Below are 16,747 nucleotides of genomic sequence, written 5' to 3' on the forward strand. Positions count from 1 at the left end.
GTAGATACTGAAAAACAGAGCCACTGGTTGTCATCTGCATGACTTACCCACATTTTTGCTACAGTGTTTAACACCATGCATAGTTGCATGCCCTCTGCCATCATAAAGGTGGAAATGATTGCTCATTTAACGTTACCATTCATCTAGAACAGAAATAAAAATCTATAAATGAAAAAAAAAAAAACACCACCAAAAAAAAACAAACACGTTTGCTTTGAAGGATTTTAAATTATTGTCTGGCTCAAGTAAAACAAAAACAAGACTTTCAAGTAGCAATAGTACAGAATATTTTATTAAAATGGAAGCTTGTCAAACCTTATGTATCAAAACTAAGGCCATAGCTAATCATAACACAAAGTCAACTTCAAAAGTCTCTTATAATACGATATAATTTAGAAATCTTATCCAAAGCTATTTTACAAATGAGTACTCAAACATTCTGAAATGTAGCTTTACTTCTTCTAATATGCTATATCAACTATTTAAGTGACAATATTTAATGACACAAAGTACCGAAGTATCAGTTTATAAAACCTGTGTTATTTTGATCTGTGAGGAAAGTAATCTTCTACATGACTCTCCAGAAACAAAATACAAAATATTGGAATGGCAGATGTCACTAATTCCTCCCTTTTGCGATGAATTCATTTCTTCTTTTCTGATGTTAAATGTCTCCAGTCATAATAGCAATGAACTCTTCTTGATTGACTGTAGAAAAAAAAAATTATTAGACAAACAGCAAATACCCATAAAACGAAAGAGAAAATAACGTATGTATCTGTATCATGCTTTTCACTTGAAGGTTTCCAACTTAGTATTTGTTGGGTCTGACAGATTGCTAACCACACTTTATACAAGTTTTTTTTTTTCCTTCTAGAAGAGTTTTAATGGTTCTTTTTTTGCATGTAAAAGGGTAAAGTCAGAATGCAATCTTAATTACGTGTGATACTTAAGCCAGAATCTAGCTTGTATATAACAAGCTACTATTTCTAATGCTGAAAGTAAAAAATTCTAAAAAGAAAACAAAAATAATAGAAAAGTATTTAAAAAGATGGCCAAGCAAAAACACGCCACTTTATGACTTTAATATATATTAAAATGTTAAAAACGGTAAATAAAACGTATTAAACACATGCTTCTCAAGTAACAATGCAGCAGTTCCAGTTACAATCGAATTCTGTTTTATTCTTCAAGTCATCACTCAGACCTTTGTGTTCCTCCCCCCCAAAAAAACAAAAAAAAACACACCCACACCATCATTTTCCTCTCTGCCAAACCTGTAACGCTTGCCAAAATACAAAATGAATTTTAAGATAATTTACTAATGATTCAATAAATTAGCTAGAATTAAAATGGACTTTTGACAAGCTTTTCCCACATCTGAACTTTCTTCATTTTACAGTTATAATTAACTGAAATTTTACACAAATGTACTCGAAGAAATTAAGTCATAATAATAAATTAATTAGCAGTCATTAATTATTTTGCTGCACTTATACCTGAGCTATTGACCTTACTCATATGTTAAAACAGAGCCACTGTAGAAGAGTTAGCCAATGAACATGTTCACTCTGCAACTAATTACTGCGCTGGGGAATGATTAGACTAAGTCAGTGAAACGAAGAGACCAGACACCATGACAAATTTTCCCTGACAATTATCTACCCCAGCCAGTGTACCCACGTTATTCCTAAACAAAGTATTGCAAAGCATGAGTTACATTTAAAGCCAGAAGAAAGCAAAGCAAATTAATTACGTTAAAGATACACATTTTTTAAAAAATAAACCTAAATCTGCCCTCTTGCAACACATTTAAAAAAATAAGAGACGTTAGTTTAATCTAGTTTAGGACCATACATCCTGAAATGTTAGTCAGTCACCATATTCTACTACACATAATAACAATGTTGTCTGTCTGATGTTAAAAAGCATCTGTACAACTTTATCTCATTAATATCTTCAAATATAACCATATATTTCTATACTTGCTAAATTTATCATATGTTGAGTTCAGATGATTACAACATTTCAGCAAGTCCTCCCTTATGTACTGTCGTTTCCACCTTAATTACACTTTAATGCATTTTTGTTCTTAGAATGTAGTGGCTAGCAATGATTCGATACTAATCATCATCATTTTGATGGTTTTTATTACAAAATAGATACCAAGAAGGCGTGAAAGAGCTGAGAAACAGTTCTAGCAATTTAAAAGGGGAATATATCTGGAACAGATGCTGAAATAGTTAAGAATATGAATAAGAGGAGAGGATGGATGATTACAAAATATATACAGGATATTTATGTATACGAATATTTATCAATTCATTCCTAGAAAGTGAAGGCTGAAGGTCAGAATGAGGAACAACAAACAGATTTAAGGAAATAGAAGAGTTTGGGCCTGTTTCGGCTCCATTATAATGTTTTACATTCAGCAATAGCTCTGATTCTTGGTCAGTTACACTGAAAACCACAAAAATAAGAAACTTATTTTCCAGGGTTTGGAATTATCAATTAAAGCTTTTCTGCATATAAAACAAGCGCTATATGGTTTAGTTATACTGGTCAACAAGCAGCATACTGCTTTCCCTTGTTAAGCCTCTGAAATTGCTTTAAGTTACACACAAAAATGAAAACAGATTAGATATTGAAGCCAATAAGTTGCTTTAAAAAATACTTACAGGTTATCTTATTTAAGATAATTTCCAGTTTCACTGTTTACTTGATGAAGAGAGCAACAGTCTCAATGTGCATGACCTTTCCCAACAGCAGTTATCTGAAGAACGTATCTGGAGCCCAAAGAAGCTTTTCAGTAAGCCACATTAAACAGGAATCCAGAGATGAAACTTAATCAGTTTAGTTGTAAGAAAAGCAATTCGATAGAACCACACACACATCTGGCAGATGACCACAGAAATCTAGCTACTCCCTAAAACGTAACAACTAAAGTATGATTCCAACGTCTGACAAAGCTACTAGGATTTTAAAGATGAAAATGAAGTAGGCCATGGTCAACTGCACAAATCAGGCAAAATTATCAGTATAAAACTGCTGTTAATAACGTGAAGCCAGTGGTTATTCTCAAAGTAGTCAAGATGTCAGAAGAGGGACAAGTAGTTAGCTTGGGCTCAGACTGCACCCTGACATTTTACACCTATTCTCTTCTACTGTTGCTTCTGAAGACTCTTCCCTAGTCTTTAATAATCTTATGCAAGGTTGTGAATTAAATGGCTTGCGTTTCTCCTAGCTACACACAAAGTAAATTATGTATCTTTGTTGGTGTTTAACAAGAAGTAAACTCTGAATTTCCTCTAATTCACTTACACAATCAATTTCTACAAATACACTAAATCTATTAAAAGATAACAAATGCATAATTCTGTGTTGAGAAATTAATTACTCTCACAAATTTTAAATACCTTTTGAGTTACTGAACACTAATCCTAAAATCACAGCCCAATCCCTTGCTCAAAGCAGGCTAGCTAAACCACATTGTTCAGGCTCTGAAACATCTCCAAGGCTCCATTGCTTACCTACCTTCATGGTCTGAAAAAGTTACAGCATCCAGAAAGACCATAAGTGATTTTAGAGGTCTGTATTTCTCCTGCTGCCCAGGACCTATGGCATACCCCCAACAGCCCAAATGCTCATTGCAGCATGATACAAATGCCTTCCTTTGTAGGTAAGCCTGCAGGCACATCAGCTTGTCAGTCCAATATGAAGAACTAAATGCATGTCAAATTATTCTATTTCTATGGTACTGTTCCAGGACACTACTGACCAGAGGGCAAATATTAGACACAGAAAAAGAGGCAAAAGATGGAAATACATATTACATTATTTTTACCTCTTCAGCCATAAGCCTGCAAGTAGGACACTAAGCACTGAACTTTAAGAAAAAATCCATAATACAAGACCGTTGTATTTTGTTGCACAAGAAAAATTGAAGTAGTGGATTAGATTTTTAATTCTAACTTTTGGATTTGAAAATATTTTCCTGTAGTAATTAAACAGACTTGCTGTTCAGAGCATACAATGCTCAGCTCCCTGCATGGATGTTCACCTCTATTTCCTGTAGCTGAGGACTACACAAGGCTACTACAAGGGCTGCACAGAACAATCAGACCCCAGGTATTATCAAGTAGATTGAACGACCAATATTCACGTCTTGACTGAATTTTCACCTCATAAAGGCAAATTATTTGCTATATTGTTTGGAATCAATTGTTTCTGCCATAGGATTATGGAAACACTGTGTTTATGAGAATGGCTAAACAACTCTGCAGAAGAGGAACGGAATGCATTTCCACAATGTACCAAGGACTTTTTTTTTCCCTTTTTTTTCCCCTCAGTACACTGACAACATGATGGATTAGTAAGTTGGAGAGTCTTTCATGTGTTACCCAGTTATGCGATGGACTACTGAAAAATACAGAAAGAAAAGGTCAAAAAGGCAAAGGGGAGTAACATTTTCTCCCCAGAAGTACTGTGCTGAGACTGACTGCTGTTTAACAAGAAACAAAGACAATACATGAAAAAAAAAAATTATGTATGTTTACAGTATACATCCTAATCCACCTCCTGACACAACTTCTACCCAGGTGTTTGCGATACAATTTCTGAAGACTATGCCAGAAATATTCCATAGCCAGTTTCAATACTGCACACATCCCAAAACTGGAAGCCAAAGGAAGTTTCAAAGAACCACAAATGCAAACATCCCTACCAAAATATTCTCTGGTTCAAAACATCTTTGTTCAATAATGTTGCTAAGTGGAAATACAATATTATAATGATAAACAATTTTTGCAACATTCAAACAAACTGCAAAGAGAAATGTGGTAACAATTCCCAGTAACCCAGGTAATGCTCCTCAGACTCAGGATCTGTTCACAAGTTAGGCACAATGAAATGAGAAGCTATCACAGCCCTCCCTAGCATCAGATTTCCCTCATTTTCACGACATACATCATCATAAAGTATTATTACAGATAATATGAAGAAAACGTTGACTTGGAGAGTTAAGGAAGCATATTAATTCAGTAGAGCTTTTTTTTTTTTCACCCTCTCTCCATAATTTTCTGCCAGAATCCAAGACCTAACATTGGATTATGTTTCCTTTAGATGCATCTACAGAAGACAAAAACTGCATGAACTGACAGCACAGTGTTTCTAAAAACAGCCATGCTCCAAAACAGGAGTCACTCTTAAGACCAGCAGTATGAAAATAAGATGATTTACCTTTTTAAGGCAGATGTAAATATGTTGAGAATACTTTAACAGCAAATTTGTCAGAGAGTACCAGCACAGCTCAGTAGTTTCACTACAAAGATTAAGGTTCAAGCAGCCTTGATATCACATAACAGACCTTATTTCCCTATGAACACAACAATCTTTCAAATGTAACAAGAGTGTTTAACCACAAGTGGTATTATTCCTGTATTTAAGGCATCAATTAAAAATGCTACCAACTAATACTTTCAGATTTATTTTCCTTGGCAGGAAAAGAAGGAGAAGTAGATGACAGTGAAATTTTGTTACTTGACCCAGATGTTTGAAACTGAACAGAACAGTGACTCACGGGATTATTTACTTTTTCAGAATGAATCTTAAAAGCTAGAAGCAGCATTGGTTTTCTTTAAAGGACAGAAAACACAGAGCAGTATGGATAAACAGTACCATATACAAACATTATGCTGCCAGTCTTTCATATTCAATCTTGTGCTAGACTACTCTAAGAAAGAAAATTAACAGATAAATAAGGAAAATGAGCTACGCACCCTCAGCTGATCAACTTGTATTCAAAATATAGCACTAATCCAAGATAATTATGACCTTCCTGAAAGGAGCTAAAGATCTATATTAACTTCCAGTGACCAAACAGTGACACATCAAAGACCATCCATGATCCTCATACAGACGTCTCCACCGGCAACTCCAGGAGAGCAACAAAGAACAAAATGTGCGTGTGGACTGATGTTTTCTACTTGCTCTCACCTCTATAGCTATGCCTTCAAATAAAACTAATATGAGTCTTTAGAGAAATAAACAAAAGGAAATACAGGCAATGCAATGCTATTACAACTATTCCTTTTTCAAAAGGAAACAAGCTCAAAATAAAGCATACATCAAATAGCTAGTCTGGGTAGATGGCTTGCTATGCAGTTACTGAAACTGATACCAATGCAAGAAATGTGTGGGAAGACACACCTGGCGGTGTGGAGGAACACCAGAATTATGCAGTGTGGATTTATTAAGGAACCAGGGCCTCAGAAAACAGAGAGATACCAGAAGACAGTATCTCCAAAAGGAAAGAAAAGTTTTCTCAACAATCCACTAACTCTTGTAGTAACATTGTCAACAATACCACTCTAATGGCAATTAAAACAGGGAGCTTTAGCTATCTTTGCCTTCAGGCTCCCTGTTTTCACCAATACAATGACACAAAGTTAGCATTTCCACAGCACTGATCTTGTTTGAATGGCCTGTTTTTCCCCTTGAAAGAAAACCATCTGACTGTTTCAGTACTTGAGTAATTGCAAACAAGCATAGGTCAGCAGCTGACAAACTTGCAGTTGTTATTCCACACTCGAGCATACATCTACCACAAGCAGAACAGAGAAAAGTATCTGTCAGGGCTGACAGCAATGCATTGTTTTTCCCCTACTACTGGGGTTTTGAATCCAACAGATGTTGTTGCTGACAAATATATATGTTATTGCTTCTGAAAAAGGTGACGAACTGCTACTGAAATCTCAGACGAGAATCACCAAAAAGAAAAAAGAAAAAGAAAGAAAAACCTCAGAAGCAGGTTTCCATGATTCTTGGAAATGCAGCATCTGTGTTGACTGTCTGAAGTGAGTGGCTCCCAAAATCCATGTGTTAAGGTTTCTGGTATAAATGTAAAGGTTTAAGTTAAGGGGAAGGAGGCGGGGGCAGACACCAACATTAAGCTGAAGCGCTTAGGAAGATTTAATGAGCATAGCATAAAGTTAGATTTGTTATTTCATTCTTTATCCAGCTAATAAACCTCCTCTGCAGCCCGCTCTGTATGGACCTTGTTAATTGCCCTGAGCCATTTTTCACACCGAGTTCTTCAGCACCCCTGAGTCCAGAAGCACATTAGAGACTCCTCCCAGCTCATGCTGCTTGGACCAGGGTTAAGTCCAGCATGATTTATTAGTCAGGTACAGATTATTACACTAACAGGCAGAAATCACAACAGTGACACATTACCACTTAAGAAATATTGGACTAGATGATCAAAAGAAGTCCTCTTAGCACTTTAACCCTTTTACTGATTCATACAGAAATAAGAATGTAATGTAGCACAAGGACTCTTCCATGTACCAATTCAGTTACTTCTACTTTCAGCTAAACTTTAACAAATCTTTTAATAAGCATTGGTTGAGTAAGAGTTGTGATGAATTTGAGGGTGAGAAATCAATTTGGTTTTTAGACACCACCATGCATTTCCAGGGCTAGCAGGTATCAAAAACTATTTCCCTTATATGTAAGCTAAATCAAGTTTGCGCTGAGAGTTATTAAAAAAAAAAAAAAAAGATGACAATGTTAAAATTTCAGGCATTCTCAAGATAATACTACTTTTAAAAGGGGGAGAAGATTAAGAATGAACTATATGGGATTTTAATTCTTAATACTTACTTTCTCCATCTCCGTCTTTATCAAATTCTTCGATCATAGCCCGTAGTTCTTCATCGGACATATTTTCACCCAGTTCTCTAGCAACCCGACGCAGGTTTCTCAGACTTATTTTACCAGAGTCATCATCATCAAACAATTTGAATGCCTTGAGTATTTCTTCTTGTGGATCTCTGTCCAATATCCAGTCTGTCACTGTAAGAAGGACACTGAAATTAGACTAGAAGATTCTAAAGGGTAAATTCAGAATGACAAACAGACTGAGGTGATAGGAAGAATGTGTATTTCAGATTTGACCTATTCTTCCATTTTTAATCTATTCCAATTCAATATGCATAAATTGCTTGGCAGCTATCTGACCGTTGTCAACTCTTCTCACAAGTTGAGTTTCTCTTTGGCATATACGAGTTACAGGGGAAAAACTACATGGCAGTTTAGACACACTCATGCTTTCAATAGACTTTCCTATATAACTTGAAAATATACATGTGCCTACTCTGTTCCAAGCTTGCACTTCAGAAAAAAAACATCAGCTCTGACAGACACAGATACTTTAATTTGTTGATTTTAAATGTTATGATCTGGACAGAGTTTTGACTTGGGGAGAACACTGAAACAACACTAAGTAATGAATAACATTCATATGGAACTTCTCTTTTAGATACAAAAGTGCCCCCCAAAAAAGAAAAAAACAATCTCAACAACAAAACCAGAGCCCAACGGTTATGGAAAGGACACAACTATGAGCTGCAAGATGTTAATTTTAAAAGAAATCACCAGTCTTAGTTATTCCTTTTATCAAATCCATTTGTTAGCTTCTGCAACAGAGAAGACAGGCAAACTAGCTTGTTTCACAAAAATATTTTGCTCGTAATTATTTCAGACATTTCTGAAATACCTTCACATCTTTGTACCTGCTAGTCTTGTACTACAGGACTTACTAAGACTTTTACAAAGCCATTAAAGATACACCATCCTCATTTGTGCAAAGAGAAGCACTCAGCATCTGCTACTGTTTGCAGATGGAATGCCTCCTCTAGCTCAGTGAACTTGAAACAAAACTATTAGATTCAAGCTCAGATAAGCTCGCTATAGTAATGAGGTTTTCTTATTTTCACATCTCTATATATTTAAACATTTAGGTATTTATTTATATAATGTATACTAAAATGCATATAAAAATCTCTCAGATTTTTATTTAAATATTTTTTATCTAAAACTACATTGCATAACAGCACTACATCATTTGATAAATTCTACTTTTTCTGGCAGAAAGGCAACTGCAACACTAGCTGAAGAACAATAAAACACTATGTCTCTAAATATCATGGGTCAAATGTCTGTACAGAACAAGACAAAATACAATTGTATATTTATACATTTCAGATAGTCAGTTCCAACATTTAAAACACAGATTATAATTATGCAAAACTGATGGCTCAACATTTTTTTTTAAAAACTATATTCAGCCAGCTCCTCAGAATAATAGTTTCTATAACCTATTTTCTCTAACCCCCTGATCTTTATGCTACAGCTGGTATCAAGTTCAACTCTGTGACAAGGACATATCATGTTATAACTGCACTCAAATCAGATTCAAGTTTTTGGATTGGTACAATTGCCTTCCTGGTACATGTTGTGCTTTCTCCATGACTTTTCCTAGCTTCTCGCAGCACTTTTTCACTGCCTACCTTGTATTGGTCCTGGCTGTGACAGGACTGAACATTAGGACCTAATATTAAATCATTTTTTTTATTTTTATTTTTTAATAAGGACTGATCAATTTTATTCCCCCATAGACTCCAATTTCCTTCTGAATCAGAATTTGCTCTAACTTGGAATATGACTACAGAAAAAATATTACATGTCATTAACAACACATTTTCTCCAATCCTAACCTATAAAATCTCTAAAGATTGCCACATTTAAAACAATAATTGTTTCACCATTACGAAACAGATTGTTATTTGTAGCCAAAAGCAAATACACTACAATGGTGGTGGGTTTTTTTTTTCAGAAACCTTATGTAAATTTAATACCCTGAACACATGGAGTGGAATCATGAAATAGAGATATAAAACTGTAACATATATATGAAGGGATTCCAGTTTATATTTTTGGTAAATACGAATTGTATACAAAAGTACAAATTATGTCTAACAATCAAAAAATCCTCAAGGAAGCGTAATCCCTCATTTTTTTTAATTCTGCAGATCATTCCATATGCAAAGTATGTAAAACTATGCAAAACACACGCTCTTCAGATGAAAGAAGCAGCCTAATGAAATTCACTGTTTTTATCAGCAGCTGAAAATCCTTGATGTACAATACTTAGCATCTGCTTCAATTTCTCTTATCTTTGTTATATATGAAATCTGTATTCAGTTTACAGTTTGTCTCTGTGTACACTCCTTCCCATGAAAACCAGTGCCAACTACTTTTTCAAGCAGGAAGGAGATTCCAACAAAAATCAATAAACACAAAAACATCTACCTCTCAAGTTAGGGAATATTCCTTTGTAGAAGTTTTATACAGATAAGGAATATGTATAGCCTGTTTCCTTTTACACTGCTGTAAAATGTATTCATCTCCATTTAACAACCGACTACTCAATATAAAAAGAATTACTTTCCTTCACTATTCATGTTTCTGAATAAAAATATGAAATTAAATCTCCCTCCTCTATTTCCCAGTAGAACCAGTAACTGAAAATGCACACAAAGTACTCTGCCCAAACTCCAGTCACTACTGTAGGCTAAGATTCTCTGAAGGTAGTCTTCTAAAGGTATAAAATCAAATACATACCAACTTCATTAAAATCTTCAAAAGTGATCTTGCCTGTTGCTTCTCGATCATAATCTTTAAGTATTTTCAGTACATCAGCTTTTTTCACATCAAAACCCAAGGCTCTCATTGCCACCTTTTGGAAGAAAATGGAAGTGCAACCAAATATGAATATTAAACTACAGATTTTAAAAGTTTCTTATTTTTAATAAGCACCTTATTGCCCAGGACTGATTATGCATATCGGTGGGATAGCAACAATAATAAATAAAATAAAAGCAAAAAATGCTTTGTATAAAAATATCACCTAAAATTAACATTAGCAAATAGAGCATCAGGTTGTTAAGTGGAAAAAACAGCCTTTGCGTTTTCAAGAATATTATAGAATGTATAAAATGCTTTTTAGGAAAAGCAGACTTCTATCCTGACTTTCAAAGAAGTTTCAAGTACTGTCCCTTCTTCCAAGATTAAATTGAAAAGCATTCTTTAAATTACTGAACATGTCTAAGTTTACTAGTCATCTTACAAGAGACTCAATTTACCACTTTTCCACTGATACTAATATAACTATAACCACACAAACCAATAATACTTATTTTTCCATTAGGTTAGGGATACATGCTTAGTTTCCACATTTCAACAGAGATGGCAATTCTCAGCACACACTGCCTTGACTGCATTCAAACATATGAACATACACTAAACCAGAAATAGAAAGCCACAATCCTATTCAATATAGCTTTTCAAAACCTATGCTACATGCTGACTTTGTAGAGGAGGAGATATTTCTTTACTCTATACATTTCTGTTCAACAGCATTAAATTCAGGGGCACCATATTTAATTGGACAGCTAATAAATGTATTTCCAGTCAGACAGCTGGGAATGCAATGCACACTAACAGGACAAACTGTACCAACAGTCCCTAGTGGTACCCTACTCATAGTTTTCAGCAGAGACAAAATACCCAAACTCTGAAATAAAGGTAAAATAGAAAATATTTTTACTCCTTTCTTGAGTTACTTGATAAAGCAAGACTGTGGAACAAGCAGGCTGGATTAGGCATTTCTTCCCCAAATAATCTTACTCTACCTATGACAGGAACACTGGCCTCCCCAACCCAGTATAATTAGAATAGCAATTCATAAAAGGCTTAAAGAGCCTTTAATAAACTAATGCAATGCTTCCTGAGACAGGAGGACTCAATAGGAACAAGGACTGCCATCCCAACCTCCATTTGCTGATAGCTAGTAACAGGAGAGGCCTTCACTGGGAAGTAAAACTACAGGTCCGATAAGCACCGCAAAAAGCACACCTCATTCCTACAGACCAGAGGCTCCCTGCTGAAAAATGCAAAGTGGGTACGCTCTGGTTTCTGGTCAGCAGCTTTATAAACCTGACTCACATCTTTTAGCTCAGTTTTTTAAACCTGTGGATTTTCACAACACCAAGCATTACACTATCTAGTGCCTCTAAAAGGCACTACAAAACAGCTTTTCAAAAGCTGTTTTCCCACTTACTCGTATGCCCAAGCTGCACCTGGGGAGCATTCAGATCTCTGCTATGCAGAATGCTAGAGCAATTCCATTACTACACTGCGTACAATGAGAGGACAAAAGCTCAATCTTACATCAGTGCAAACATCAATGCAATATTTGCAATTTCTTTTTTGAATATCTCCACTCCTTCAGCCTGGCAGGAGATGTGACACATGGATCATTTTTAAAGATGCAGCTGCCATCATAAAAACTCACTTAGAAGGAGATATATATTGCCTGTCCTAAAATTAATTAAATGAAAAAAAAATACCTTCAATTCGTGGTAATTTATTGCTCTATCTTTGTCTGTGTCAAACAACTCAAAGGCATCTTTAATTTCTTGTTTCTGTTCCTCAGTCAGTTCTCTTCTTTTCTTCTTTTTCATTTTGTCCACTGAAAGCTCATTCCTATACAAGAAGAGAGAAATTCAATGTAACTGATTACTGCTGGGAAGATACCACTATAGATAATGTTTTCCACCAATAAGAAACTCACCAGAATTGCACAGATCACTACCGTCCCCATCTGACATCTCTCCAGCCTGTCTCCTCCCAATACAAAATAACACCCAAAACAGACAAGCCCTTTGTGCTGGCTGAATAGCACCTCTACTCCCCCACCCAAAACAAACTCAGCAGAGGTGAGTTGATCAACAGCAAACCGTCAGAAAGCATAAGGAAAACTACCTGTTGAAAAGAATGCTTGACATTACAAACTAGATTAGCAGCTGAGATTACACAACTCCTGAAAACACCTTATTTCTAAACTGCCTAAAAGAGTTTTGAGACACAGATACAGCTACAGCTTTAACATTTAACTTGGACGTCCAGCTGCTACAGTAGGTGTTGCGTGCCACAAATCTTCGGCTTTTTTTTGCCAGAAACATTCCACAGATACTTGGCACTTTGGGATTTTTTTTTTAAATCCTTTATTATCATAGACACACTAATCTGAAAACATTTTTGATCTGCTTCTGTTGCATATAAAAGGCTCAAGTCCCCCAAATCAGCAAATATTACTCAAAGACAAATCTTTTTTTCCTTTGCTGGCCTAGAAATAAGATTAAATATTCAGGTAACAGAAAGAAAAAAAAAAAGTCATGGGGAGAACAGGGAAAAAATGAAGATGACACAGGTAAAGGCTACTCAGGTCAAGTAGCAGTGTATAATTTTTGCTCTAACTATGCTTTATTTAGATCAGAGACTGAATGCTTAATCCAGAGTGATTGCTTGGAAGATGTCCGCCTCAGAGCAAGAAGTCTAACAGAAGTTGTGAACTCGATCGAGGTAAAAGGTGATACCTGCTAGAACTCTCAGAAGGCTGAAAGCACACTCTTGGAAGCATCAGGTATACTCAAAGCTCAGCAGTAAATCATCTTGTCAATAAACTCAGCTAACTGCAGTGATAATTCCCTCCACTCCGCAATCACAAGGCCACACTTGAAGTACTGCATCCAGCTGGGGGTGCCCCAGTAATGCAGAGACTTTATCCGTTTTCTGTTCTCTAAGGCAGACTGTGATCAATGCCTAGGTGGCTGCAGCACCTGATACAGGAGAAGCTGAAGGAGCTGAGTTTGTTCTGACACAAGTGACGGGGGCAGAAGGAGCAGGTGGGGAAGGGCCACAGACATGGCATTTGTGTTGTCCTTGTGGTGGTTTTACGCAGCTGGGCAGCTGAGCTCCAACACAACCGCTACTACTCTCTCAGTCCCTCTCCTGAAAGCACGAGGGGGAGAAAATACGATGCAAAGGGCTCAGGGGTTGAGATAAAGACAGGAAGATCACCCAACAGTTATCATCACAGGCAAAACAGACTCAGCATACAGAGAGTAATAAAATATATTGCCTATTACTAACAAGCTAGAGAAGTGAAAAACAAAAAACAAACTAAAAAACCTCACCCCCATCTACTCTCTTTCATCTCTCCTCCCTGAGCAGTGCAGGAGAACAGGGACTGGGGGCTGCGGTCAGTCCCTGACGCTTCGTCTCCACCGCTCCTTCATGGTACCTCTCTGTCTCTGCTCCACGCGGGGTCCCTCCCATGGGATGCCGTCCTTCCCGAACTCAGCCTGCGGGGGCTGCCCACAGGCAGCAGCTCTTCAAGAATTGCTCCCACACAGCTCCGTACCACGGGGTCCATCCATCCCTCAGGAGCAAACTGCTCCAGCACGGGTCCCCCACGGGCGGCAGCTCCCCCCAGACCCCCTGCTCCCGCGTGGGCTCCTCTCCACGGGCTGCAGCTCTGGCCTGGGGCCTGCTCCTGCGGGGGCTCTCCATGGGCTGCAGCCTCCTCCAGGGGCTCCTCCACGGGCTGCAGTGTGGAGATCTGCTCCATGTGGGACCCATGGGCTGCAGGGGGACAGCCTGCTCCACCAGGGGCCTCTCCACAGGCCACAGGGGAACTGCTGCTGTGTGCCTGGAGCACCTCCTGCTGCACTCACCTGGGGGCTGCAGGGCATGGTCTCACTTCTCACTCTCCCAGCTGCTGCTGACCAGCAGTTTTTGTTTCCTTTCTTAAATCTACTCTCACAGAGGCACAAAAAATATCAGTTACTGGCTCAGCTCTGGCCAGTGGTGGGTCCCTTTGGAGCCAGCTGAAACTGGCCCTTATCTAACATGGGGCAACTGCTGGGCTCTTCCCACAGAGGCCACCCCCCATTGCCAAAACCTTGCCACATAAACTTACTAGTCCTTCACTGTCTAGAGGATTAGATAGAGAAGACAGAGACAGGCTCCCCTCAGAGGTACACATCAAAAGAACAAGAGACAACTACAAACTGCAACAGGTGAAGCTGCAAGTGGATCTACAGGAAAACTCTCACATTTATGTGCAGGAAGAGCCGCAATGACAGACTGAACAACCTCCACTGCTAGAAACCTTCAAAACCTGGCCGGAAAGAACCTCGGCAACCTCCTGTAGCTTTGAGATGGATCATACTCTGAGCAGAAAGCTGGACTAGATGGCACCCAGAAGTCCTTTCCCATCTGGTTATTGTGTAATTCTACATGCTTTCAGGAAGAAACCTATTATATGTTCATCTGCAACAGAAAAAAAATGCATGCAGTGCCACATAACGTAAGGTGCTTGAAGATAACTGATGTGTGAACAGAATATTGCTTTTCAGGGACATTTATTTTCCAAATCCTGTAGCTAGCTGCTTTTACTTCCCCTTTACTGAAAAAGAGGCCTATCTAACTTCAATCAAATCCAGCGATTAAACGCACAGCTGGGATTTAGGTTTCAAGCACAGCTGAGGCTGTACCACAGAAATTCCCACAATGGACAAGGATGCATGCTGCACAAGGTGAACCTGTAACAGCATAAGAGCCTCCAAGAGCGAGAAGCCTTGGAGGACAGCACAGACAGGCTCCGGATTAGCACAGCTTTGAGCAGCCCCAATGGCCCTTGGCTGGCTGCACAGGCAAAGCAGGCGTTATTTGTAAGCCTGAAAGTGGATTATCACTGAACTCCTGTGCAAAAAGGACCCTCCTGTCTGCTCAGGTGCTCATTAACCGCACAAAGAGCGCTTCTTCAGGGGACACCGCATCGCCCCAATCCCACCATTTTGGTGCCACCCTCCCACTACCGCCGCCCGAGGCGCGAGGCGCCCTGAGGACGAGTGCAGCGGGAACCCTGGAAACAGCCCGCAGCCGCACCACGGAGGTGAGCGACGCTTCACGCCCCGTTTTGCCCACGGGTGACACCCACAGCCCGGCACCGGCCGCCCCTCGCCGCACGCAGCCCCCCGCCGCCCGGCCGCGACCACCCCCCTCATTCGCCCGCCACCCCCCGCCCGGCCGCCCCCACCTCACGGACAAGCTCATGCTGCTGCCGCCGCCGCCGCCGCGCCGCGCCGCCTGACTGGCTGCCGGCCCCCGCTCGGCCCGCCCCCCTCGGCTCGCTGATGGGCCGTCGGGCTGTCACTCAGCAGCGAGAGGGCAGGCCCGGCGTGTGGAGGGGAGGTGTTATGGCCCAGGTTGGGGGCCGCCATCTTATGCGCCTGCGCTTAGGGTGTGTGTTTGGGGACGCAGCGTGCGGGGGGAGGTGTTTTGTTTAGCCTTTACGGCTTCCTAAGCTTAGAATTGTCTCGATTTGGCCTCCTAAAAATATATTAATCCATATGTATGAAGTCTGTTTTGACACTTACTCCAAGCATAACAGGCAATCCAGGCTGCACAGCCTGATAGCAGCATGACGAGTTGTAACCCTAAGATTTCAGAGGCAACCCGCATCACAGGGTTTACAACTTCTAACTATATAACTTTATAACTATAGCTCTAGTGCCACTAGTATTGAGCACTGCAAACCAGTCGATGCGACGTGACATATTCCATGGCTGGGGGAAATACTCAGGTCACTGATAGAAAAACACTGACATGAAGAAGTGTCACCTCAGTATACCATCAGCCTGCTTCACTGTGTGTCCCTGCTGCCTTGTCATTTGGGATGCCTGTTAGTGGACAGGGCTCTTACACAGCCAGTGCTAACAGTACAGTCCAATGTCATTCACTGGACCACATGGATGTTCAAATCTCTGCTGTCATGAGTGAAGCCCTACCTAGATTCACGGAAGGGGCTCAGGCATTGAAGTCCTGTTCTTAGTGTTCATCACTGACTGACAGCACATTACATAGGTGTTTCACATCTGTAGACACACAGATTTCCAGCAATAGATCAGGCAATGCTAGTTAAATCTCCACACTGAACAACTTTGCTGCTCACTAGTTACAGATTTGTGAAGATGCAGCAGGTTGATCCTAGGTGCTC

The 16,747-nt window shown here is 39.2% G+C and overlaps 1 protein-coding gene across 3 annotated transcripts; it reads right to left on the reverse strand.

Moving 5' to 3' along the window:
* Window positions 1-263: 263 nt before the first annotated feature.
* On the reverse strand, window positions 264-15,858 carry CETN3 (centrin 3). Of its 3 annotated transcripts, none has more exons than XM_035563193.2 (5): window positions 15,788-15,858; window positions 12,252-12,387; window positions 10,465-10,579; window positions 7,663-7,854; window positions 264-708 (listed from the first exon to the last, which is right to left on the reverse strand). In XM_035563193.2, exons 1-5 carry the CDS (start codon window positions 15,802-15,804, stop codon window positions 665-667), a joined length of 504 nt encoding a protein of 167 aa, XP_035419086.1. In that variant the 5' UTR covers window positions 15,805-15,858; the 3' UTR covers window positions 264-664. The 3 variants fall into 3 exon arrangements, with proteins under 3 accessions (XP_035419086.1, XP_050572206.1, XP_050572207.1); XM_050716249.1 differs by having other exon boundaries at window positions 15,797-15,853; XM_050716250.1 differs by lacking the exon at window positions 15,788-15,858 and adding an exon at window positions 14,802-14,942.
* Window positions 15,859-16,747: the final 889 nt, after the last annotated feature.

The sequence above is a fragment of the Cygnus atratus genome, chromosome Z, assembly GCF_013377495.2.
Source record: "Cygnus atratus isolate AKBS03 ecotype Queensland, Australia chromosome Z, CAtr_DNAZoo_HiC_assembly, whole genome shotgun sequence".
NCBI classification, from domain to species: domain Eukaryota; kingdom Metazoa; phylum Chordata; class Aves; order Anseriformes; family Anatidae; genus Cygnus; species Cygnus atratus.

Coding starts and splice junctions, on each gene's coding strand:
- CETN3 (XM_035563193.2), bottom strand. Junction 7,855..10,464: donor TGAAGATTTTAATGAAGTTG/GTATGTATTTGA, acceptor TCCTTCTTACAG/TGACAGACTGGATATTGGAC. Junction 709..7,662: donor TAAAGACGGAGATGGAGAAA/GTAAGTATTAAG, acceptor TTTTTTCTACAG/TCAATCAAGAAGAGTTCATT.